Raw genomic sequence first — 25910 nt, 5'->3', positions numbered from 1 at the left:
AGTAAATTTTTAAATTATTTTCTTCTTTAAACACAAATGCATCTAGAGTTTCAAAACAGGTTTTTAAATTAAATTTTTTAATTAAAATCTTTTGGTGTAGATACTGAGGATTCCCACAACTTTACCAAAATGAGAAATATGAAATAATTTAGTTTTTCTCAATGGGCTAATTTGATAGTTGAGTAAGTACTTTTTTAAAAAATTAATCAACATGATATATTTATTCTAAATTTCTAATAAACAAACAGTACTACAGACTAAGGAAGAAAGATAAATAAAACTTAAAAGTTTGGTACCATATATTTTTATACCTTTTTATTTGCTTTTTATTTATAGATAAACTTTTCTAGTAGGATGATTGGTTTATAGGACTTTTGTGTTGGAATAATTGTTTTTCTTAATTGACAAATAGCTTCTAGAAATATCTAGGGTCAACTAGCAGACAGTCCAGTTTATTTCTCTACTTGGGCTTCACCTTAGCCTTTAAAGAGAAACATGGCCAAATGGGCTCCTTCCTTAGAGCTACCTTGTACTACTAGGTAGGTCCCCAAACATTCTTCCTTAAATTTAAGTCATCCTAATTGTGCTGCCCACTCTATCTTTTTGGGGAGATCAGGGGAACTCATTCCCAATCTGTTCAGTAAGATTGGTTAATGAATGAATGATTTCCATGTAAGGAAATGTGAGACTTTGCCTAGTCAGAAATACCACTTAACATTGAAGGAATGTTGGCAGATATTGTCCAGGAATTATTATATATATAATATATGTATATGATTTTCTATTATTAGGCAGTAAATGAGAAGGCTTAGTGGAATTTCCTTTCATGGTTCATACCCATCTTTCTAGAACCAAGATTTATTTGGGGATTAATCATCAGTTCTTATAACTTCTGTGGTGAAGGTTATACGGTACAAATTCTTAATAGAAGACTATTCACTTCTAAGTTCTCTTTATATTTGCTAAATCTAATATCAAGTGTGATTTTTCTAACTTGTGTCTTCTAGTCACAATTTATCCAGTTTTCAAAGACTCTATATAACTTATTTCATGAGGACCCTGACGAAGAGTCATTGTATCAGGCCATTGCTGTTGTAACCAGCCTTTTGCTCAGGATGGAAGAAGTGGGAAGGAAACTACAAAGCCCTCAGTCATCAGCCAAAGGATTCTCTAGTGCAGTGGGTGCTTCCAGAGGATCCAGTGAGGGACAAACAGAGAGCCACTTGGAGAAAGAGCCCTTCTCTCTCAGGGAAGACCCTCAGTGGTCATTTGCATTTGAACAGATTCTTGCATCTTTGTTGAATGAACCAGCATTGGTAAAGTTTTTTGAGAAACCCATAGATGTAAAAGCCAAACTAGAAAATGCAAAAACCTCTCAACTAAGTTCTAGAACCAAGATGTAAGTCTCTTAACAGGAATTGCCTATTATAGACAAGTTTACCAAGGTTCTTGTAGCTGTCAGCTTGATTCCTGGGAGTAGAGATCAAGGATTTATCTTGTTACCAATGTGTCTGAAGTTTTAAAAAAAAGATACTTGGAAGCACAATGATTCATTCCTTTGTGGTAATATTCAATTTTGATATTCTCTAATACAAATATACTTTTTATATTTCACAAGATGAGCAATATCGGGGAGTATGCTAAATATTGCCACCAGAGGGCACCACCACCCCACTTTTAGTAAGGAAATCACTAGTTTGTGCTGCTTTTTACATATGAATTACTAATGATTTTTGAAAATGTGGTGTTATGTTTGTGTATTAGTGATGCTGACTTGTCATATTGATAAATCCTACTTTCCAAATTGCCCCAGTTCTGTTAGAATGCTTTAGAAAGCAGGCTCTTAGATCTATAGCCTTAATCAATTATCTAGAAGATTGCCATATGGGAATCTCATTTTCAAGTTATCTAACTGAAATAATATTAACTTTTTAAAGTTAATCTCTTTCAGTCTTCTGATAATAAATGGTTTTTCAGTAACTTCTACATTCTCCCTACCTGAGCAGTTCAGAAGCTGCTGACTCACACTTCTAGCTCTGTTACTGATGAAAATAAAGAACTCAAAACTCTGGGCTGATATAAGGAAGAACAATATTGGATTTGGATTGGAGCTGTCTAAAGCCAGCCAGTTCAGAAGGGTTAATGCACAGTACAATTAACTGTGTATAAGATCTCTCATTAGACTGAAAAATTACTTGAAATTCTGAGCACTGCTGTTTGTGGCATTTGTCTAAGAGTACTTGTGACTGCTTTGGTTCTAGTTTCAGATTTGGGATTCTCACCAGTCGTATTTTAAGTTACATTAGAGAGACTGAATGATTGTATCAGTCTGGCAAATTCATAAAGGATACAGGCATACATCGTTTTATCGCACCTTGCTTTATTGCTTTTCACAGATACTAGTTTTATTGAAAACTGAAGGCTCATGGCAACCCTGCATTGAGCAAGTCTATCAGTGCCAATTTTCCAATAGCATTTGCTCACTTTGCATCTGTCACATTTTGTTAATTCTTGCAATGTTGGAAACTTTTTCATTATTATTATATTTGTTACGATGGTCTGTGATCAGTGATCTGTGATGTTACTGTTAGACTCACTGAGGGCTCAGGTGATGTTTAGCACTTTTTAGTAATACAGCAGTTTTAATTAAGGTATGTGCATTGTTTTGTTAAACATAATGGTATTGCCACACTTAATACACTACACTGTAGTGTCAAACGTAATTTTTATATGCCCTGGGAAACCAGAAAATTCATGTGACTCGCTGTATTGCAGTACTCGCTTTTATTGAGGTGATCCAGAACTGAACCTGCAACATCCAAGTTGTGCCTGTACTTGTGTGTAATGATCATTAAGATGATGTATAGAGTTTCCGGCATCTGTCTAAACAGTTGTGATCAATCTGATTTAGATGTCTAATTTCTATATACTTTATGCTGCTTATATTTCAGTCATTACGATGAAAGTTCATTTAGAGATAATGGGCTTTGTTAGCACTTTAAAGAAAACACACACACACTCGTCCAATCTTCTGTGCTGTTTCTGACAAGAGCAATTTATTAATCAGTTGACTTAGGAAATTATGGGAAGAAGCCATCTACTGGAACTTCTTTCTTCAAAAAAAGACTTTGGTTTTAAAGCCTTTTGTCTTTTCAGATTTGAAACAGTGAAAGGGCAGACATCCTTTAGAATGACCCAAGAAGTCTCCGTTTTTGGAAAAGAATTGGTATAGTGAGCCTTTGGCAAGATTCCACCATGAACAGGGCCTAACACAGAGGGCCTCATCAGCACGGAATATTCAAGAATATTTTCAAGAGAGATTTTCAGAGAGATTCAAAAATTTTCAAGTTGACTTTTTGAAAATTTTACAAATTGGGCTTGGCCAAACACTTACTAGTGGTGTCTTTAAAATTATTTTGTCAACCTCATCTTTTCAAGGAAATTACCACTTAAAGAGATAGTTGGTAAATAAGCATCTGTGCCTTTTCTCAGAAATGATTTGCCTGAAACATGTACACATTTTAGAGTGAGCAGTTTATATGTGAACTATCACACATCAGCTATTAAGCAGTGATTGTTCAATTACACTACAGTAGCTCTAAAAACCCAAGGTTCTATGCTTATATACAGAGGCACTATTGCACATACTTTGTTGAATATTTATCAATTGTATTTACAAAAATGATACTTTCTTAAGATCATATGTTAATGTTTGATATGACTTTAAAATCAAAATATTGAAGATTACTTAGTATTGTATTTTAGCCTAGATTAATTAAAATTGAATACCTAAAGAGATTTTTGAGTTGCAGAAAGATTATAAATGCAAGTTAAAGAGACATTTATTTTCTGAGTCTGAAGGAGAAATAAGCTGAACACATAGTTTTGTAGTTGCTACCTTGTTAAGCAAATGAGTTGTTCTTAATATTTAAAATTTTACATAGTTGTGTCACACTGAACCAGTGCATTATACCTTATACATTAAATGTTATGAGGTGGCTTTACTTGTCTTTATAAAAATAAATGTTACAAATCTGTTATAATAAACATGAAAAATGGCTTACTTAAAGATCTTACTATCATTATGATGACATCTTTTTATTTCTACTTAACTCAGTTACCCCTTAAGGACTTCCCTCCTGTGTTAGTTAAGGTTCAGTTGCAGAGAACAGAATTCACCATGATTAGTTTAGGCAGGACAAGATTTATTGCCAGACATAAAGTGGCTTACAGAATTATCAAGAGGACTGACTCTAAATTGAGCTTTTGAGAACAACTTCCAAAGCTATACCACAGAACCAGGCCACCAAGGGAGTTGCTAATTCTTCTGCAATCAGGAAACTGCTGCTTCTACTGCCATGATGAAAAGCCAACACTACAGCTGCTATCTCCAGAAGTACCCTCCACCTGCTATGATTTATACCAGCAAAATAGATGCCAAGTATCCTGCCTCTCAGCACCCACAGTCTAGTGACTATATTGCAGTAGAACAACCAGACATCTTCACAACCACGTTTACCAGCAGAAATGGCATAAGCATAGCCTCCATTTCCCTTCTGCCATTTAAGTCTCATGAGTGTGCATCTGGCTGGCCCATAATATATCCAGAATCCTAGTTGCAAGGGAATCTGGGAAACGTGCTCTTTGCTTTTTAGCCTCTGCAGTACAGGATGGCACGCTGAGAGGCTGGAATGAACACTGAGCAACGTATTTGATTTCTATTGCTCTGCAACAAATGATCACCATTTCAATCATCTCACCCATTCTCTCACCATTTCAATGGGTCAGGACTCTGGGCTCAGCTTAGCTGTGTCCTCTGCTTAGGATCTCACAAGGCTGCAAAACCAGGGTGTCAACTAAGCTGGCTCTCATGTGGAGGCTTAATTGGGAAAGGATCCACTTCGGAGCTCACTTAGGCTGTTGGTAGAATTCATTTCCATATAGTTATAGGTCCTGAGGCCCCACCTTCTTCCAGATAGTCGGCTAATGCCCCCCCCCCCAAGTTCCTAGAGGCTTTGCTAGGCTCCCCGCAACTGCCCTCAGCTTCTTCAGGCTACCCAGCCTTGCCATGTGGGCTTCCCCCAAATGGCCACTTCCTTCATCAATCCAGCAAGGAGAGTCTCTAAAGCAAGCCTACCAGCAGGACAGTGTCTTATATACATTATGTATATATGTATTATGTGTGTGTGTGTGTATATATAATTTCTTATATACATAATATATATTCTACCAGCAGGACAGTGTCTTATAATCTAACAGTGGTGACATATCCCCTTTGCTGTAATCTGTTGGTTAAAGGCAAGTCACAGGTCCCGCCCACTTTCAAGGGGAGAGACTTACACAAGGGCATGAACATCAGGAGGCAGGGATTACAGGTGTGCACAGTAGAGTCTGTCGACCACAAGCACCTACCTATGTATCCACCTCTTTTCCCATGCAGCACCCCCTTCTTCCCATACTTCTATATAACGGCTAATAGTGTTAATAGCATGCTGCTGCCTATCATGACAAATCTCCTTCATACCAACAAAAATGCACAAATCCTCACTCCTAAGGGAAAACCCAAGTTTCTGTTGGTTACTTGAATCAATCGAGGGGGTAATGTCCATTCGTCCATCCTAACTCAGTCTCAATCCCATCTTGATATTCTGTAACATGTGGACTGAAAAAAAGTTAATTATCATCTACTCACCTTATATAAAATTGTAGAGGAAAAGGGCATAAATGGTTTATTTTTTTCTGATTTCTTATTTTTAAAAATTTTTATTGAAGTCCAGTCAGTTTACAATGTGTCAATTTCTGGTGTACAGCATAATGTTTCAGTCATACATATACATACAGATACTGGGTCTCATATTCTTTTCCATTATAGCTTACTACAAGATATTGAATTCTTTGTGTGATACAGAAGAAACTTGTTCTTTATCTATTTTATATATAGTAGTGAGTATCTGCAAATCTCGAATTCCCAATTTATCCCTTCCCACCCTTCCCACCATCTTTCCCCCCTGGTAACCGTAAGTTTGTTTTCTATGTCTGTGAGTCTGTTTCTGTTTTGTAAGTAAGTTCACTTGTGTCTTTACTTTAGATTCCACATATAAGTGATATCATATGGTATTTTTCTTTCTCTTTCTGGCTTACTTCACTTAGAATGATGATCTCCAGGTCCATTCATGCTGCTGCAAATGGCTTTTTTATGGCTGAGTAGTATTCCATTGCATATATATACCACAACTTCTTAATCCAGTCATCTGTCACATAAATCAATTTTATATAATTATGTACCTAAAAGAGAAAGGGAGAAACTATGAGTAGCTACTATAGCCCTCATTTCTTCAACTGGTCATGAGGCCATGAGTGGTGTTTTTTGGGGGGTGGTTATAAATTATCATTCAATAAATTAACTTCTTTTTGGTGTACACATCTGTGAATTTTGAACATGGGTGTATATTCCTCTAACCATCACCACAATTAGAATACAGAACAGTTCCATCACCCAAAAACCTCTCATGCCATCCCTTCACAGTGACACTCTCTCCCCAACCCTAACAACCAATCATCAGTTTTCTGCCCATCATACAAAAGACCAGATGTTTGCTTTCCCAGAATCTCCACCCCTGGTAGCAACATGACCAAGGATTGGTCAATCAGATGTTTCTGCCTGGAATTTCTCAATATATAGCAGAGCAGGAGGGAAAATGGAGAATGCATTCTGGTGGCAGGGGTGGCATCTTCACATCAACACTTTGGTTCTGAAGTAGGACTTAAAAGTACCTTTGGATGCCCAGACTACATCCTCCTTTTTTGGGTGGGAGGAGCTTCATGGATCTGTGAGCCCAACAGTTCAATAAAGTCTTTTTCTGCTTTGCCAGCCAGAATCCATTTCTTTGGCTATCTAAAGTAAGATTGATAACATGTGACACTGGGAGCCCGGCCACAATCCCTCGAGGCAAGGCAAGCAGATTATCCTGGTAGCTATATTCCTAGGCTTACAATCACTGGCAGAAGGGCATTGTATCCTTAATCTCACATTATACTGCAGCTTCCATTTCTGTCATCAGAACTACATCTTTTTCCCCTTCCCAGAAGCACCAAGCAGTAGATTTCCTAGCTTCTAATTCGACTTGTCTTCCTTTGCAGGTAATGTCTTATTCTTTGTGGCTGCTTTTAAGATCTTTGTGTTTCTAGTGTTCTATAGTTTCTTATGATTTATCTAGCTTTAAAAAAAATCCTGTTTGCTATTAATTATTAAATTTTGATTATCACCTATCATTGTCCAAGACCTGCATACTTGGCACAGGTCAGACAGGCAAGTTAAAATGAGGATGTAATAGAAATCACCTCCCTCCTCCCATACACACACACATCCTTCAGCTCTTTGGTGGGCATTCATCTCTGTGATTTCCCCTTGGGATACAGTATTGACAGGTACACTGAATTCTACTTGGCCTTTTCTACCATAAATAACCCTTACTGTACTGGTCAGGGAGCAAATGTGATAGATCTGCCAGTTGCTGAGTAATGCTGTTTCAAATGTTCATTCATAAACTAAGAACCGTATAATGCATTTGCAGATCCACTGAACCTAGTGCAAATGGATTCAGGATAAAATTATGTTTCTTAACTCCATAAGCCCTGACTCTGACCAGTGGATGACCGTTGTGTTCTAAATGCTCCCCCCACCCAACCTCCTTGCCACCAGCCCCAGATGAATATGAATTCAGAGTCAGTATCCAATAATTTCTGGAAAGTATGAGTGTTTCCAGTTGCCCAGTGTTGGCTACCCCAGTAAGCAACCACAGGCCCCTCTCACTAGAAGAAGGAAAGAGGAAAGCTAGGAAGAAAGTCTACAACACATGCTTATGGTATTGCTGAGTTCTTCCTCAATGGTACCTGGCTTTCCCTCCCAGGGCCTCTGGGTGTGTGAACTGATTCAGGTCTGCAGACTTAGGTGAGAGGCCATGAATCTCCACCATAGTTACTCAAATTAGATCTTTATTTACCAGACAGAAACGTTTTGGATATACAGACGAAGTAAAGAATTAGTAGACTGCTCATCTAATTCCAGCTAAGGGATCTGAAGAACAATTAGCCATTACCAAACTTCTCTGCGGGTCAAAACATTCAGATAACTTCTCTGGCCATGCTTCCGTCACGCAACCCACGCTCAACCCTGTCTCTGGTCATTGACTGTTGCTGCTTGGTCCCTTCCATTCTAAGATCTCATCGTTCTCATTGAAATGAACAAGTTCCTTTCAGTGGCAGCATCCCTCACCGCTATCTCTGGTCTACTGAAGACTACCACTGTAGCATGTTCCAGGAGTAATAGGGCTCCTCTCATCAATGTATATTTCCATGTCTTGGGGAAGAGAACATCCCCTAGGTCCTATTGGGGGACTTGGTTAGGATGTAGATGAGTGGGTCATGTATCATAAATGTATTCCAATGTTCCTATTTCCTTAAGTCTTTGGAGTACTTCCTCTACATTATACTAAGGATATCTGGCATATCAACTTCATTTAATATGGGCTAACTTTCAGCCTTGACTTCAATCAACCAAGTAAATAGAACCACTTCCAATTGTGCAAGCTAGTAATTGAATCCAGAATCTCTGGTAAGTATTCAGGTGTTGATATATTTAACTCAATCTAAAGTTACATTTTCCATGGTATAGCATCCTCAAAATACATTCCCACACATATTCTCCAAATTTCTGCCATGATAAACTAGCAAAATTTCTCAGTTTCCTCCTTCCAGCTCAGACTTGTATTTGTCTCCTTGGAGCATACTGTGATCTAACTCTAGTTATAGGTCTGGAAGCAAAGAGAGGTAGTAGGGATGGCACATGAGGAAAATTGACATTTCCTTGCAAAGTAACTTTAGGACGTTCAAGCAAAACAGGGCCAGCCTCATCAAACCAGGGATGCTTCCACAGGCAAAGAAGGCTCATTGGTGAAGTACTTAGAGTCATCTGAATTCACCCAAATAGCCTAATTTCTATTCTAGAGGGGCTCACTCTAACCAAATAAATGCTCTTACTTTCACAAAAGTGACCCCTGACAAGGCTGTGAGTTTAATGTATATTGTAATTCAAAAACTCAAAAGGTAAGACTAATTTTCAGCTATGACAGCTCTATGTCAACAAGAGCTAAGAGAATAGAAACTTGTTTTGTTTCTTGAGCTGGGAATTTAAATCTTAAGATTGCCACTTTCTTAAATGTCTAGAGCACAGTTTGAAGTCATCCTACTCCATAGTTCTTGGGTTTATTATTACTGCCAAAATAACCTGTAGGAGCAGCTACTTAGTCCATCAAGCCTTGCCTTCAGTAGGCACGTCATTGTAGATGCACACCAGTAAGAATTCGGTTGGTTTGCCATTATGTGTCATCAACAACCAGCATCTCATCTTCAAATATTAACAGACTTATCACTGCTTTCAAATCTAATCAGGCTATCTAATCGATTCCAGTTTCCCATTTTCTTGAAACACTATCACCTCTGAGCACTTGTGGTAGGTACTACATCCTTCATTGGTCAGGGTTCAGTTTCAGAGGACAGAAGCCACTCAAGTTAGTCTAAGGAGGAAGCAATTTATTACAGAGTATCAAATGGTGTGTAGAATTGTTCAGGAGGGCTGAAGAAACATGCTGTGTTGAGCTTTCAAGAATGATTCTCAAGGCTACACAAAACCAAGACATCAAAGAGCATTGCTGTATCTCCATATAGTCAAGAAATTTCTGGCTCTGGAACCTTGTTACTATTACCACAATCTGGAAGCCATTACTACCGCTACCAGCTGCAGAAACATGCCACATACAGTTCAACTTGCACCAGCAAAAATAGGTGCCACATGCACTGCCTGCTGACTCCCGCGTAGTTAATGACTGGCCCCTGGGACCTCTGTTAACCCTCCCAGAAAATAACTACACATCTCAACTCCTGTGTTTGGTGGCAGAAATGAAGCCAAAGCCATGTTACACCTTTCCAATCTCATGCTTGTGCATCTGATCAGCTGAACCTAAATCATATTCAGAATCTCAGCTGCAAGGAATTCTGGAAAACGTGTGTGTGTCTGTGTGTGTGTGTACTTTCTAGCAACTACATTACATGATGACACCTTAGTATGAAGGTGGAATGGAGTTGAACACCAAGCCACCATATCTACCCTAGCCCTCATCAAAGATTTAGTATATTTGGCTTGCACCCCAATTCCAGGATCACAGGAAACTCAGAGTTCTTTCTGTGATTTTGTCTCTATTGTCTTGTGTGTCTCTGAAATTTTTCTCTGTTTCTAAATGCACAACAGGCTTTCTGGTGCCTCTAATCAGAACCTGGCCCCAAACCCCACCCCGCTCAACATCTTCTAAAATTAATCAAAACCCAAAAAGCATATGATGATTTTTTTATTCTTCCTCAAGATTTGTGAGGTTATAGGAGAGAAAGGCCATATCAAGGAGCACATGGACATCTGCCATGTCACTGGCCCCAGGACTTTTCCTAACTTTTTCTTGAAGCTGATCACTCAAGTTCACGTCCTTCCACAAGTCCACACTCTCCATATATTATTCTCCATGTGATACTTTTAATAATTCTATTTTCATTCCCATGACTCTGGTTTTATTTTACTTTTTATGTTTCAGCAAACTTTTTAGTCAGTTGGGATTTCTCCTACTATTTTTAGTGTTGTTCTTGTGCCTGTGGTCATTCTTTTATAGATTATTTGCAAATTTTCCCACCATTTTGGAGAATTTAAAAAGAATTTCTGGTATCTTTTTGGAATTTAAATAGTGTGAGTCCTTAAAGTGGTTTCTAGTGGGGTGGGGGGAATCCATTTTCCTAACATGCTGAGTACATTCAGAGTGGCATAATATGTTCATTTTACTCAAATGCACGGGCAGCCTAGGTATGGAGAAATAGCATGAACAAAGGATTTTGTAAGCCACTGCCAGTGGCAACTACCAAAATTCACCACTCCTATCAATTCAAGCAAAGCTACTGCTCCCATATCCACAATTTTGTGTACCAAGCCTCTTGGACAGCTTCTCCAAGTAATTAGGAATGGAGTATCCAGGAAAGTTGGGCAGACAAAAAAGTGGAAATATTTCAGTTCCCTCAAGGAATGAAGCCACGAGCCTCAGCTCCTCTAGTAATTTACCTGAACAGCTTTTATGCCAGGTCTCCAAGGTTTTCTCCCAGAAATTTCAGGGGCTTGTGCCTGCATTTCGAAAGGCAGGCTATTCTACTGAGGTTCCTCTCACAGTGCTTATTAAAATCCAAATGTATATAACATTTTACAATTTTCAGAGTGGTTTCATCATTTAACTACCCACTCAAACCTCATTTCCAACAAACCTAAGAGGTTGACAGGCTAAGGACTATCCCCATTTTCAAGATGAGGAAATGAAATCAGTTGTCCGACATATTACAGACAATAAATGACAGAACCTGAACAAGTACCTGAGTGAAGTCTCGTGATTCCAGTCCCCTTTCCTTCCCACAACACTGCCCTCACCCCAGAAAATATTCACTATTAATAAAATCTGATAGTTTACAAAGAATGGATTTTTATTTTAAACCTTTCTTACCTATGGAAATTGTCATTGATTTTCCAAAAGCGGTTTGATAATTAAACAAAGTCCCATGGATCTGTTTGAGCAGGGGAAATGTTCCATTAGCCCAAGGCAAAACTCCCAGGGTCACAGTTTCACAACATAATCCCGTCACTTCTGGGTGTCCGTGAAAGAGATACACACAACTAGAAGCTCAATATGAAATTTGAGTTAAAATTGAATTTGCCTTCCCACCCCGACCCGAGATCCTCAGAGATCAGGGGAAGGTGAGGGAATTGAACAAATACACCCTCTCTGTCCAGCGTAGACATAGGCTGGGATGAGACTCTGACCCTGGGCAAACCTTCTTAGGTATTGTGGGTTCAAGGGGGTCTTCTCATGCCTGAATCCCACTCTTCCCCCTTCTTCTCTCCCAGGCTTTCCACTGAGAAAGCTATATTCACAGGGAGCGATTAGAACAGCAAGCAAGTGTCATTAACAACAGCTTGATTCGAGAACGCAGCATATGCTTGGTAACCCCTCTTCCCCTCTTTCTATCTTTCTGTTGTCGGGTTCTCTGGTTTGACAAATGGATTGGAAAATGCAATTTAAGCTACTCCTTTCCCGCTGAATCTGAGATGCTAAGGTCTTCAGAACAAATGCAGCCTGACCTAATCATCCGGAGTCGGTAAAAACAACATACAGTCACTGATGTATGGTGCTTTTCACCATGATGACCCTGCTCGGTGGCAAGATGTAGCCTAGTAATTCATCTCAGACCAATCAGATTAGCAATTCATGTGCCATAAAGTCTCAGAAAGAGGTTTATCAAACACCAGAATTGTAGGTGATAGAATTTGCTCTTCACCAGGGACCGAGGCTGAAGCACGGAGAGAGGGTTAAAAATGTTCTCCTTCCCTCACATTAGAGAGCGTGTACTTGCTGCTACACCACATATGTCTGCTGGGGAGGAGTTGATTTCCAGGCTGGCTCCCTCTCGCGTTGCCATGGTGATGACAGAGTGAAGAGCGGGTAACAGCAGAAAGAGAAATTCAGTGACACCCAGAGATCCTGTACTCCAGGGGGAAGTAACATGATTCCTCTTGCGGCAGAACCAAGCTTGCCAGGGTTTCTGTGTAACATAGGGCCTGAGGAGGCGGTCTGTGGGCTCAGTGATTTGTTATCTCAGCAGGGTTCATGCAGTTGCCAGTGTGTCAGAATGGGAGGAGCCCAGCCTCTGGTACTGACACCCAAGCCTGCATTCTCTCCCCACCATAGTCACGTCAAGGGACCCTGAGAACTATTATCATACTGCTTCCCTTTGTGCCTGCAAACAGGTGCTGCTGTCAGGACCCACATGGATGACACACATCAACACCTCCCAATCTTCATCCTGACTCAGGGCAGAGTTGCCCTTTTGAGTCCTTGACAGCTCCGTCCAACATGAGCAGAATGGCTAAATCAAGTTGGCTGTGAGTACGGGACAGCAGTTAATTTCTCAGCAGTGCCTGCAGCTTGGCTGGGGAGATAATGTTCATCTCTCCTCAAACCTGTCATCTGACATTTCATTCTTGGCATGTGTTGGAGATGTGGCTGTCTTGGGTCACCGGTCCTAGTCACTTGCTGTCATTTCTTTGAGGAAAAGAACACAGTTTGACAGTTTACAAGGGAGACAGCCTTGGCCCCGGTAGAAGCAGGAAACCCACTGTCAGAGTGCAGTGATGTGACTTCCAAACAACAAGCCGCATCCTGCGTTATAGGTGCTTCATGTTCCGCCAGAGCTCAGGGCCCTGGATGATTGCTAGGGCCGGTAGGAAGGCAATGGACTCAACACAAGATTCTGGGATCTAGTCTTGACTCCTGTACTGACTTGCCGTGCAACCTTCAGCAAGTGACTTCTCTTCCCATCATCTTCAATTTCCTCACTGAAAAATGGGACTATCTCCTGGGGAGTAATGAGAGATTCAAATGCGATCACAGAGGTCAGGCTGCTCTGAAGCACAGAAAGAGCCCAGCACATGTGCAAAGCAAGCTTACTAACATTCACAGGCCAGTGAAGGACAAGGATGTGCAGTCCAAGACTCTTGAAACTATGCATGGAGAAAAGCCAGTGTCTCGCCCACAAGCCTTAGGTGTATTGACAGTGCCTTCCTTGAGGCAAGACAGTGGGCTTGGGGACCCCAGGGACCTCAGAGAGCTAGATAGTGAAGTTACAGGGAGTCAAAGATGTAACTACTAAAATGATAGCTTGTGTAAAAAAAGGAAAATGATTATATACTATATGCACACATATGTATACGCGTGTGCACACACACTACACACACATTTTTATCTCACATCTGTAATGTGCCAAGGACTCTGCTAAGTCCTTGACATGTATTATCTCATTTAATCCTAGCAATTATCCTGTGAAATTACTATTACTACCATCCCTATCTTATAGATGGAGAAACCGAGGCTTAGAGACTATTTTGCCCACCATCACTTAGCTAGCAAAGACCCAGTATTTGAAACCCAGGTCGAGTCTGACTCCAGAGCCTGTCCCCATAACTGCCTGGCACTAAGTTGCTGGCCATAGAATCCTCTGGGCGTGCGGGTCTCCCCATCCTGTGCCTATTTCAGAGCTCAGCCACCAGGGGGCGCTGCCTGCCCTACCGTTAACGGACACCAGTTGAATTGCTAGGGGACGTGGGAGCTGGCTGTTCTCGCCCAGGGCTGGAAGACTTCTGGAAGAACCCAGACCCTGACTCCAGGTTGCTCTTGGCTTTTCCCTCAATCCCTTTTAATTCATACTTGGCCCCAGTCCCCAGGTGTCCCCCATGGTGGGGCTAGAAGTGCCTTTGCATGACAGTTTAAGGGCTTTTCTTCCATGCAGGCCACGGGACAGCAGGCAAGCTGCCCTGCTGTGACAGGACTCTCAGTGGGAAGGAGTGGAGGGTGGGAGGAGCCGAGTGGTTAAGAGCCGGGACTCTCTCCCCCAGCTGCCCCACTTCCTGACTGTGCCTTCACCTCTCAGAGCCCGTTTCCCATCTGTAACATGAGGACAGCACTCCCCCCAGTCCTGGGGTTTGCTGAGCCTTGTTCGGGATAGAGTGTGTGTGGTGCTGAGCTCAGTGCCTGGTGCATCTCAGGAGAGTTGGATAATTGGTAGTTCCTCCCTCTGGGTCCAGACTGTCCAGCCAGAAGGAAGCTTGCCCAGCCAGGGCTAGTCCACTCAGAGGCGGCACAGCGCTGAGGGGTGGGAACAGAAGTCCCTCATCGGCCCCTGGCCACTGCTAGGCCAGGACCCCAAAGAGCCCAGGCTCTGTGAGAGGTTGCCACTGCCCGGCAGGAGGCCCCCAAACGGCCCTCCCTTGTGACACCCTTCAGCAGTCCTGAGCTCTCCTTGGCCTGGGGGGTCTCTCTAGCCAGCTGGAACTGAAACCTTTTCTCCCTCACCATCCCACAGATTTCATCCTTCACCGAGCCCTGTGGATTCCACCTCCTGGAAGCCCTGGGGCTCTGCTATGAGACAGACAGGAATTCCAGTCCTGCTACTTATCACTGGCGTAACCTGGGGCAAATGCTGTCACCTCTCAAATGTTGGCTCAGCCATTGATTCTTTGTCTGACCTTGAGCTGATTCCTTCACCTCTCTGAACCTCAGTTTGCTCATTTATAAAATGGGGATAACAATACTACTTATGTCTCAGGCTTGTTGTGAGGATTAAACAATACATGTAAAGTGCCTGGTGGGTAGAAGGCGCTACGAATTACCAGCTGGGTAATTTAGAGCAAGTTAAAAAAAAAACACTCTAAGCTTTAGTTTCCCTAGTTTTACCTGTCCCTCAGGGTTGTCATACTAAAGCAGTTAATCCAGGCAAGGTTTGTAGCCATGCACCCAGTCTGTAGTCAGGACTCAAACACTGTCAGCTGTTGTAACTGTCACCCTCCCAGCCACCCTGCTGCCTTGACCCTTCTGGACAGGAAAGTCCCCCTCGTTCAGCTCAGTGGGTGTTACCACCTCCTACCCCCCCACCCCCCCAACTGTGCCTGTGTGGTTATCCGGTGGGGACTTTGTCTCCACGCCTCAGTCTCCCGTTGTAAAATAAGTGGCCTGTGCTCAGGGTTCTGACCTGTCCGGGGCCTGGTCTTGGTAACTGAGTCTTACCCCCGGCTGGGCAGGCTCATAGCAACCTCCAGACCAGCACACAAACCCAGGGACAAAAGCCTTCCTAACTCTTTGTTTTCCTCATTCATAAATGGGCATAATAACTGTGTCTCTCCCCGAGGATGGCTGCGATCACAGTACCAGAGGAGCTCGTGGATGTAACCTGAGTAGCAAGTGCCTGGCTGAGTGCGCTGCTACCGCTTCCTGAGGACTCCCTCTTGGCCAGGTTTTCTACCTGGGTTTATGTGCTTGCGTAGAGGTTGCTACAAGCCTCGCGAGCTGGGGAGTAAACCAAAGACCTAGTAACCGACACCAGGCCCCCGACAGGTCCAAACAGTGAACTCAGGCCACCTAACAGCTTGGACTGGGAGGAGGACTGGCCACCATTTTACAACAGGGGCCAGGGGCGGAGAGGAGACAAAATGCCCAGTAGACAACACACAGGTACAGTTGGGGGAGAGGGGGATTGGTAACACTCACTGGGGTGGGGGAGGGGGCTTTCCTTGCCCAGAGACTGAGGAGCAAATAGGCAACTCTTTCAACGAGCGTGTGTGTGTGTGTGTGTGTGTGTGTGTCTGTCTGTCTGTCTGTCTGTCTGTGATACAATAAAGGACGACAGAGATGGTAGGTAGAGGGCTGAGAGCAGAGGGCTGACCTTGACACCGGAAGGGAGTGGATTGATAGAATCAGCAGTGGCAGATATGGGATTGGAACCCAGGTACATCTGCCTCCAAAGCCCATGCTCTTAATCATTACAATGTTAATGCCCGGCACAGAGCAGGTGCTTAATAAAAATTTGTTTAATGAAGGAATTCACACTGCCACTTCTTTCTGGGACTGCTTCTCTCTCCATCTCTACCTGAGCTCATCCTTCAAGGTCCAGCTTTCAAATGAAGCCTCACACTCAACCGATGTGCCCTCTCTGTGTTGTTACGGTTGTGAGGGAAACGGGAGGCATCAGTGTGGGGGTAAGGACGCAGGGAGCACGAGGAGGGGCCAGCTGGTGTGGAGCCAGAGGAAGGACGTGGAGTTTTGCAGATTTTTGCCCCTGAGTTTGTGTGCCAGATTTGAAGTTGCTACAAGTACTGGGTACGCCCATAACAAAGTAACTCACACTGGGCTCTGATTAGTCAGAACAGTGAACTCCAATCACTTAGCAACCATGTGTGGGACGAGGACTGGAAGCCATGTCAGGGCAGGGGCCGGGGAGGGAAGTGACACAAAATGGCTGCCACTGACCAACTGCACATGCGCAGTAAGAGGGAGGTAGGGGGATGTGAGAGGAGCTCGTTCTGAGTTAAGAATTACTGCTCCAAAGGTTTTAGGGTTTTTAAGCCACTGGGGATTTAGGGATTTGTAATTCTATGCTATATAATACCCTAAAACCAAGGATATTGGGATTCCAGGGATTTTAAACCCCTACTACCTACGGTACAAAGACTCGAGCAATTTTTGTGCTATGAAATGCTGGGAGCTTAGGACCCAAAACAAGGATTTTAAACGGAACACTGAACATGTTAAAATACTAATCACCCTTCGACTTCAAATCAATCTTTGTTTAACCCTTGGGATAGTGGTTTTCAAATAATCTTCCCCACAATCTAGGGATCTCTGAAGGTGCCTCCCAGAAAGAGGGTGGAGAGGATTCATTTACAAGAGAGGAGACACCAAAGTAGAAATCCTGCATTTCCCATTGTGGTTCCCACCAGGGCAGATCCATCTTTATTTGGTTTGTTGAGCTTCTGCATTCAATTCAGAAGAAAGGTGTTCCTGCTAAAGCACACAGAAAAATAAGTTTTGAAACCTCTCTCCTGGGAAAAAAGGACCGGAAACTTGTGAAAGTGAGCCTGAAAGCCACATTTGACCTCTGTTTCTTTACTTGTTTATTTAAGGAGGGACAAACACTGCAAAGGTGCTTTGACTGGTAAACTATCAGATGGTGCCAGAGATCAGGTGGAGATGACTGACAAATCCGTGGTGAGTTGAATAAACTAGTCATTAGCTGACTCTAGTCTGTTAGCTCATTTCTGCTATAAAATTCATAATAACCACTACTACAAATATGATTTCTGTCAACACTACCACTGATTGTGTGCTTTTACTATGTGCCAGGAATTGTGCTAAGTATTTTACATATTAGCTCACTGAGTCCTTACAACAACCCCGAGAGGGAGTATCATTACTTTCTCCGATTTACAGATGAGGAGACTGAGGCTCAGAGTGGATAAGTAACTTGCCCAAGGTCATACAGCTAGCACCTGGTAAATTCCACTTAACATACAAGCAGAAACAGAATGGATGACAGGAATTAAAGTGACCAAAGGTCAACTGCCTGGCATCCTTAATTAAGGAAAAAAGTTAAATTTTGACCAATATATGGCACCAGTGGGTGATTTTGGCGGTCTGCTCAAGGCTGTGTTCCATTCAAGGAAGTCCCAGCCAGGGCTCAGAACTATCTTATATTGAGAGAGGAGAGAAAGATGGCCAGCATTTTACTCCTGAATCAGATCATGTTACCCCCTCCTGTCTGTAGCTCAGCAAGGATGTGGGAAGCCAGGAAGTGAGGGGACAGAGGTGGTTCTACCAAGAACTGCTTTTGGAAGACCTGCTAATCTCTTTCCTTCAGCAATTCCTGAGCCCCTCCCTTGTGCCAGGCAGGGTGCTGTGCAAAGAAGCCACACGGAGATATCAAACACAGCCCCATCTGGCTGTCCAGGAAGACCGACAGGTGCTATGGTCGAGGAGGTACTGAATGTATTGGGGCGCCCAGCCTGGGCTTTTGGGTCTGGGGAGCCTTCTCACAGGAGAGGTGGCTGAGCTAATCCTATTGGATGCCTGGGAGTTTATCAGACATACAAAAGTGGAAAAGCATTCTGGACAGAGGATTAAAGCCACAGAAACATTAGAAAGCGTGAAACATTCAAGGACACACAGCATTGGCTTCAGCTGTTGAGAGATGAATCTGAAGAGACAGGCGAGAACCAGGCAATTGGAACCAGGCCTTGCATATCAAGTTGAGCACTTGGTTTGTGAATGGATGAGTAGAGAAGCTATAGCTTCTCAAGCGGACCTGTGATTAAAACAAAAAAAAGTCCAACTGTTGATGAGGCAATGAAGAACCACAGCAGGGCTTTGAGCAGGGGCACAACATGGTGTGATCTGGTGGCCAATGTGGAGGAGGAATTGAAAGGGAACATGCCGGATGGAGGCAAGAAAATGAGGTGGAGAGTGATTGGGACAGGGGTAGCTGAGGGCCTGAGCTGCAGCAGAGACAAAGGGAACTGACAAGATAAACTTGACAGGAATGGTAGCCTCCCAAGCTCCCTCCCCACATACACACACTCATCTCCAAGGCTCGACTGACGCTGCACCTCTCACCTTCCCCCACTCCCAGCCCTACTTCCAACTTTTAAGCTGCCCTCTGGGGGCCTTTTTGTTCCCTTTCCAAGCTGTCTTTCAGTTTTAATCAAGCCTGATTTCACACGTTGACCAAGAGAGCCTGGCCCTCCGTTGGGCCTCCAGTTGTACAGTCCCATGGAGAAAGATCTGTGAACCGACCTCAGAGCAGTAAATTGGCCTTGAGCTGGTCTCTGACCCTCTGCCTGTGGGTTCACAACATGGGCAGAGTTCAGTTAAGAAATCAGTACAGTTCCAGGAAAAAGGTAAACATCATCTAGTTTATTTTTCTCCTGATTCATCTCATGCCAACACACAGACCCCAGTAGATAACAGGCAAGAAGGGGGAGGTCCCCAAAGAAAGCTGATTCTCTAGATGGCCCCTTCCCTTCCTGCCAGGTCCATCAGAAAGGCACCCCAGCTGTGCCTGGGTCAGGTGTTGGTATTGTATCCCTGGAGGTGAAGCCAAAAGTCAGGCATTCCACTGGGAGACAGGACTGGGTGACCACCTGCAAGGCTGGGGAGTCAAAGAGCCCTGAGGAGTGACAGTTCCCCTCCTCATGCACATGCCCTGTCTTGATCTGCTTCCTGGGGGCTTCATAAAGCAAGTCTTCCTTCCCCTAGAGTTCCTAGGACCCTCTCACTGTCAACATAACAGCAACCCAATGAGATGCTGGAGGCCCCGGGCTCACAGGCCAGTTGGGTATAGCCCAGGTGAGCTCGTGACCTGGGGACCCAACTTTCAATCCAGAGACCCGTGCCTGGAGATTCCTGGCTAATTGATGCCCTGGAGCCTTGCTAGGCATGCTGAACCCCAGTCAGACTCTCACCGGCTCAGATGGGACAGGTCTGGGGCAGGAAAGGAGGAGGAGCCGTGGCCATCTGTGGAGCTGACCCTGGTACCTTCACACCCCCTTCTGGCCCCTTTTCATCTGCCTCATCTTCTTTGTCCTCCTCTTCCTCCTCTTCTTCCTCTTTTTCACTGTCTGGGTCCTCATAGAGGTTGATGGTCGCCTGAACAGGGAAGTTCTGTAGTAAAATCTCCCCATCACTGTACAGGTAGTCAAAGGAGCGGGATTTAGGCCAGAAGAGCCTGTGGACGGAAAAGAAACATGGCCCCTAACTTAGACAGGGCTCATATGTGCAGAAGGGTCCATAGGGCCAAGAAGGAAGCCAGCCCCTAAACTCCATCTACCTGCAGTAATGAGGGGAGAGGGAAAGGAAGAAAGAGAGCTTTGTAACAGAACTTTTGGGATTGCTACAGAATGGCTGCAGGCAGGAAAGTGATGTCTGGTGGGCCTAGAGCTGTGGAGAGCCCCATCCCCAGCATGTATCCATCCTGACACACATCCTGCCCCACTACCTCAGAAAGCCTCCAGCCAAGAATTCTCTAGCCCTGTGTCCTCCATCTCTGACTAAGGTTTTCTTCACTGATCCCTCCCATAGGGGCTCATTCTTAGGGTCATTGCCAGTGACTCTGGGGAGGCAACCTTGGCCAAGTCCCTTAATTTCTTTGAGCTTTATTTTCCTGGTCTATGAAATAGTGATCATAGCAGTGCCTCCCTCCTCCTGCTTCACATGGCTGTTGTGAGAAATTAAAGAGCTAATGGAGCTACGTCAAATTCTTAGCTTGGTGCCAGAAGCTTACCTGACGGGGTGATGGAACTCGGAGTCAGCCTTGGTGACCTTGGCACCTGTTGCCCCACCAGTGGCCTGTCCAAAGCAAAAGCTAGCATGTGGCCCAAAGTACATGGCCAGATCACTGCCTCTCCCATATCAGGGGCCAGGAAACTGTAGGTAAGATGATGTGGAAGAGACCTTAGACATCTCTGGGGTCCAGCCCCCGCCTCCTCAACAAGGTGGTCTGTCCTGGTTCTGGTTGAAAAACAAGTGGACAGAGTCTGGGGTGTTGTTTGCTCTCCTGTCCCTGTTCTAACACCTGTTTGGAGACCATCCAGGGGACACAGTTCTACCGGAGCAGCAAATATGCAGGGGTGGGTGGGGGTGGAGAAAGAGCCCTGGGGCTGGGTGCCTGCATCCCTCCCCCACTCTGAGCCTCAGTCTCTTCATCTTCCCAGTTGCCCCAGAAACCTCATCTCTGCCTTACTCCTAGAGCTGTTGTGGGAATCACATGTGGGTGAGGCTGGGAATGGGGCTTTCTTGGGTGGGCAGACCTGGATGGAAGTCAGGGGCTCTCTGGGAAGGGGCCCGGTCAGCGTGAATGCACTCAGCTGTGTGCGCGCGCGAACACATCGAACAAGGGCTCAACCTCACCAAACCCACCGATTTCCTCACCTGCCTTGGGAGGTCGTTTGTAGAGGTCAGCCAGGGCCTCCAAAGACAAGCTCCTCTAGGACAGAGAGGAGAGATCAGTTGGTGGAGAAAAGAAGAGACTGGAACGCGGGCTCCCTGAGATAACAAAGGAGGCCAGCAAAAAACTTGGCTCAGATTCCACCTCCCCCAGGAAGCCTTTCTTTCCTAAGGACCCTGAGGCCAGGTCAGGACAGATGCCTCTCCCCCGTCTCCACTTCAACAGTGTTATCACACTCTTTGGTGATTGTCTGTTTACTTGTCTTAGAGCTTCTTAAGGGTAGATTGATGTTCCATCATATCTAAATCCCCAACACCTAGCTTAATGCCTGGTACACAGTAGGTGTTTCAGTAAATGTTTGTTGACTGTTACACAAAAGAGGGTCAGGTGGAAAATATCTCTCCAAGAAGTAGAGCTCACAGTTCTACCCTCTTCCTGGGCTGGGGAGAGGGGCCAGAAATATTCCTAGGTTCACTGCTTCCCCACTAGACTTCCAGAGGTAGGAAAAAAGCAAATGAAAATCTTATGGTGTGGTCAGGAAAGACAGTCTCCCAGTCACAGGCCTCCTGGGACTTTGGCACTCTTTCCCTGCTCTGCAGTCTAGGTAACATTCAACCCAGGTTTTGTGGCAATCTTCCCTCAGCCCCACTGGGGACTGGACAACTTGGCCCACAAGTCAACTTTGGTGGAGACCACTGTCCCCAAGTCCCCTCCTGCTAGCCAGAGGGATTAGCGAGGTGAAAAGTCGTTTGAGATATCCCAGTCCGAGGGGTGGAGGGGACACCCTGAGGTCTACAAGGCCTTTGCCTTTTCCCTTCACAGAGAACAGGGGTGCCCCGGACATCTCATTTCCCTTTGCCCCCCCAGGAACCCCACTAAGCCTGAGTTCAAGTTGCCAAAGGCCAAGTTCCACTTACCTTTCACTCCCATCTACTTCTTGCCCAGAGGAGAGAAGGGGCGATGGGCTTCCCAGGCCGAGGAGTGCCAGGGGGTCCTGCACTGGGGCTGGAGCCGCGGCCAGGGTCGGGGCTGGGGTGGCAGCGGCCACGGGAGCAGTGGGGTCCATCCTTAGTGTGTGCATGTCACGGCCAAGCAGAATGTGGGGGCTCCTACTTCTCAGAACCGCCCGCACTCTTTTGGCCTTTCCTGGGAGACCCTTTTTAAGGCCTGCCTGGACTAATAAATTATTCAGGGAAGAGCAGGAATGGGATACCTGGGGCAGGGGGTTGGGGGATGGAGATTTAGGAAAAGGGCTCAGGGGAGAGAGCTGTGTTCCTGGGTGTGAAATCTCTCCCAGTTGAATAAACAGAGAGTCAGTGGGGGGTGAGGGGTTTTCTTTACCTCCAAGTCAGAAAGGAAAACACAAAAGGGGCAAATCACACACCATTTGTGCGAATTCCCCAAGGCAGTGGCAGCACCAGACAGGGGGAAGGAGGGAAGCTGGCTGGAAACTGCATCAAGTTATCAGGCACAGAGGGCTGAGTAGACTGGCCCTTAGCAAAAGCCGGTCCCAGCGAGAAAGGACAGCTGACTCGGCTAAGGCGAGTGAGGGATTCGCAGGTTATTTCAGCTCCAACCTCAAAGAGATTTGCCAGGTGGACCTGATACAAGGTGACTGCCATGAGGATACCACCCGCGTTAGAGGAGAGAAAAAGGAGGTTCTGGGTGGGGCACGTCCAGTTGCCTGTGGGGTGAACCTCAGGTCTTCTTTCCACACCCTCCCCTTTACTGGTCAGTTCGTTTGCAGAAGGGCCTGAATCTCCTCTCCAGCCTCAGCAGGAAGGGGTCCGGTAAAGGAACCCAGGCATCATTTCCAGGGTTTCCGGGTACGATGCCAGATCTCAGAGCTCAGTTTCCAGTCTGGGATCCAGGGTGCCGGGGGGGAGGCAGAGCCTGGCCCAGCTGCGAAGGCACCGCAGGACCATCTCTGGCCCCAGGGCCTCGGTTCCCTCACGTGTGAGAGGAGGATGCGAGCCCAGTGGTCCCAAGGGACACAGTCAGCCTGCACACTGTGACGGGGCTGGGCCGATGCGCACTGACCGCGGACGAGCTCAGTGGCTGAGGCACAGTCCTCGGCCTCAGCCAGTCTTCGGGTCCTTTGCCAAAAGGCTTCCAGTTACAACTACTGGCAAGTTCCTTATGCTTTAGAGGTCCTGAAAATATGCCTCTTGACCTCTGTGTTGAGTACCAGCACAGATTTATTTAGCTTCTTGGATATTCATCACAGCCAAGTGTGTAATCGTCAAAAATTAGAAACCACCTCAATGTCCAATCATAGGAAACCAGTTATTAATTAGGGTAAGTCCTTGCAGCCGAATCCTAAGCAGGCATTCACAATCATGTTCCAGGAAGCATGATTATCAACGCAGAAAGGTTAAAAGATCAGATGCTAGAACAGTGTGAATAACTGGATTCAAGGACTTCTTTTGTCTATTCACCTACCGCCTACCTACACCCCACTTCAAATTCCACCTCCTCTGAGTTCTTTGTAGGAAAGGAAAATTGGAAACAACCCAAATGTCTCACTTCAGAACGCTGGCTAAATAAATCATTGAACGGTTCTACAATTTCATATTAAAATTGGCTTGGTAGAAGACTAGGGGAAAAGGTAATATATTGAAGCGTGAAAAAAAAAAAAAAGAAAAAGAAGCCTGTGCACTATAACTTGGAGGTTGATCCTATTTTGGTCAGGAAAAAAAGGTGTAGAATATACAGTATGCAGAAAAAACAGACTTGACTGGTTAGACGAAAGGAAAATGTTACAGTGATCGGTTCTGGCAGTAAGACTGTAGGAGATTTTTAACTTCCTTCTTTAGGCTTTTCTGAATTTTTCTACAAAGTTCCACAAGCCCTGGTGGTAAAAAGTTAAGACCCATAAAAAGAAAAAGAAAGAAATGCTTATCCACAGAGGAGACAAAACTCTTGTGGAAATGACAGCCATTTTCAAATATCTGAGGATGAGACTGCAGTGAGATTGCACTTGTTCTGTGTGACTCCAAAGGGTAGGGCTGAGGCCCAGGGGTAGAAGCTACAGGGAGATACATTTTGCCTCAGTCAAGGGAAAACTTTGCAACAGCCCAGCCACCCCCTAACCCAAAGGCCTGGCACTGGCCCTCAATACACAGAGGTTTATTATATGCTGTGAAATGAGCCTCCTCAGACTGGGCTGAGCCTCTCTGTCCCTGAGTTGTGTAAGTGCAGGCCGGATCCTGGATCCTGGATCCTGGAGAGGAAAATCTTGGTGGGGGCGGTGGTTGGTGAGGAGGACTACTGGGGAACCTGAGTTTCTACAACTCTCTGAGGGTTCTTGCTAAATTTACCTTCGGGAACTGAGAATTTTTTTTGCACTGTGTCTCTGGCTCCGATGAGGGGTGAGACTGATCTGGAAGGAGGTGGCATGCGAAGGAGAAAGAAGCAGCCCTGTAGTCACACCCGGGGATCTTTTTGACCTCTAGGCGGCCATGGACTCTGAAAATAGGCAGGAGGGAGGAAAGAAAGGCAGAAGAGGGAGATACTCGTCCTGAGCCTGGGGCTCATGCCCAGCCAACGCTGAACTTGTGTTCTTCCAGCCACAATCTTTCACAACTGGGGCTGTCCGGAGCCACAGGCCTCGGGGGTTCCCTCATGTCAGCTCCCAGCTTCCTCTCGCGGAGCCCAGATAGCCTTCAGGCCTATCATAATGGATCTTTGTTCTCTCTGCACAATTGCTCTGTCTTGCTTCCTCCTGAGAATTGCCCCAACCTCGTTCAGCTTGTGGAAGATGAAGCCACTGGGCCCTCTTGTTGGCCACTCCCAGGATTTCAGGCCTACAAGGATTGCTGGGCCCAAGTGGGCGCCTGGCTGTCTTCCTTTGCACTCAGCACAGAACAGGAGTGAGGTGGCCAGCAAGGCGACAAGAAAGGTCTGGAACAACCAAAATGAAGAACTTCCTGTCAGGGCAATTATGGTCCTACCTCTGTTTTCCCTAACAGCCCTGTAGTGCTTCTGGGTTTTGTCAGTTGTTGCTTTGGCAGAGCACTCTGAGAGGACTTGGTGCCTCCAATGGCCAGACCCTGCGGGACATTGCCAGGCGAGAGAATGGACTAGAAAGAGGAGCAGACAGTGCCTCAAGGTGCTTACAGCCCAGGGAGGGAGACAAGACCTGCACAGGGGAAGACAGATTCCATCAACCTCAGCTGTGCCTGGTACCCCTCTGCCACCCTTGGGCACGTTCCCTTGTAGACTCCCCAGCCCCAGCCTCCACACTTCCCTGGGCCACGTTCCAAACTTCCTTCAGCTCCCTCCCATGTACCTGCCCCTCCCTCTAGCCCTCTCCCCGCTTGCACACAGAACAACCTCTCCTCTCACTTCCCTGAGAAAACAGAGGCTTTCAAGCGTGAATTACCTCAGTGCCCTGCCCCACCCCCCCAAACTGGCCTGCCTCTCCAACTTCCTTCCCCTCCAGCCCTCCCTTCTCAGGGGACAAGGTGCCCCTCTCGTTAAAGGCTAATCTGTTCACCTGGGCC

The 25910-nt window shown here is 45.3% G+C and overlaps 3 protein-coding genes across 3 annotated transcripts in view; 2 read left to right on the top strand and 1 right to left on the bottom strand.

Moving 5' to 3' along the window:
- The window catches only part of TBC1D8B (TBC1 domain family member 8B), a 54613-nt gene extending 50537 nt beyond the window's left edge, over window positions 1–4076 (top strand). The window contains exon 21 of the mRNA XM_010946124.3: window positions 1008–4076. Coding sequence (XP_010944426.1) covers window positions 1008–1403 — 396 coding nt within the window. The 3' untranslated portion in view covers window positions 1404–4076. The remainder of the gene's footprint in view (window positions 1–1007) is intronic.
- Window positions 4077–16125: 12049 nt separating this feature from the next.
- CLDN2 (claudin 2) overlaps window positions 16126–25910 on the top strand; it is a 30839-nt gene continuing 21054 nt past the window's right edge. Inside the window, exons 1-2 of the mRNA XM_074359909.1 lie at window positions 16126–16142; window positions 17591–17675. The gene's annotated coding sequence lies outside the window, so the exon portion shown is untranslated. The remainder of the gene's footprint in view (window positions 16143–17590; window positions 17676–25910) is intronic.
- On the bottom strand, window positions 19392–25697 carry RIPPLY1 (ripply transcriptional repressor 1). The gene is made up of 4 exons (XM_010946130.3): window positions 22323–25697; window positions 21369–21444; window positions 20743–20807; window positions 19392–20187 (listed from the first exon to the last, which is right to left on the bottom strand). The coding sequence occupies exons 1-4, from the start codon at window positions 22484–22486 to the stop codon at window positions 19929–19931; spliced, it is 564 nt and encodes a 187-aa protein (XP_010944432.2). The 5' UTR covers window positions 22487–25697; the 3' UTR covers window positions 19392–19928.

This window comes from Camelus bactrianus, chromosome X, assembly GCF_048773025.1.
Source record: "Camelus bactrianus isolate YW-2024 breed Bactrian camel chromosome X, ASM4877302v1, whole genome shotgun sequence".
Classification (NCBI taxonomy): Eukaryota; Metazoa; Chordata; class Mammalia; order Artiodactyla; family Camelidae; genus Camelus; species Camelus bactrianus.
The sequence above is the reverse complement of the archived record's forward strand: the minus strand, read 5'-3'. Positions and strand labels throughout refer to the sequence as shown.

Bases quoted from the DNA above. Each gene is read 5' to 3' on its own strand.
- RIPPLY1 (XM_010946130.3), bottom strand. From the start codon at position 22,486: ATGCACACACTAAGGATGGACCCCACTGCTCCCGTGGCCGCTGCCACC. The intron at 21,445-22,322 runs GTAAGTGGAACT...TCTCTGTCCTAG, and splicing joins GAAGTAGATGGGAGTGAAAG to AGGAGCTTGTCTTTGGAGGC. The intron at 20,188-20,742 runs GTAAGCTTCTGG...TTCCGTCCACAG, and splicing joins GAGTTCCATCACCCCGTCAG to GCTCTTCTGGCCTAAATCCC.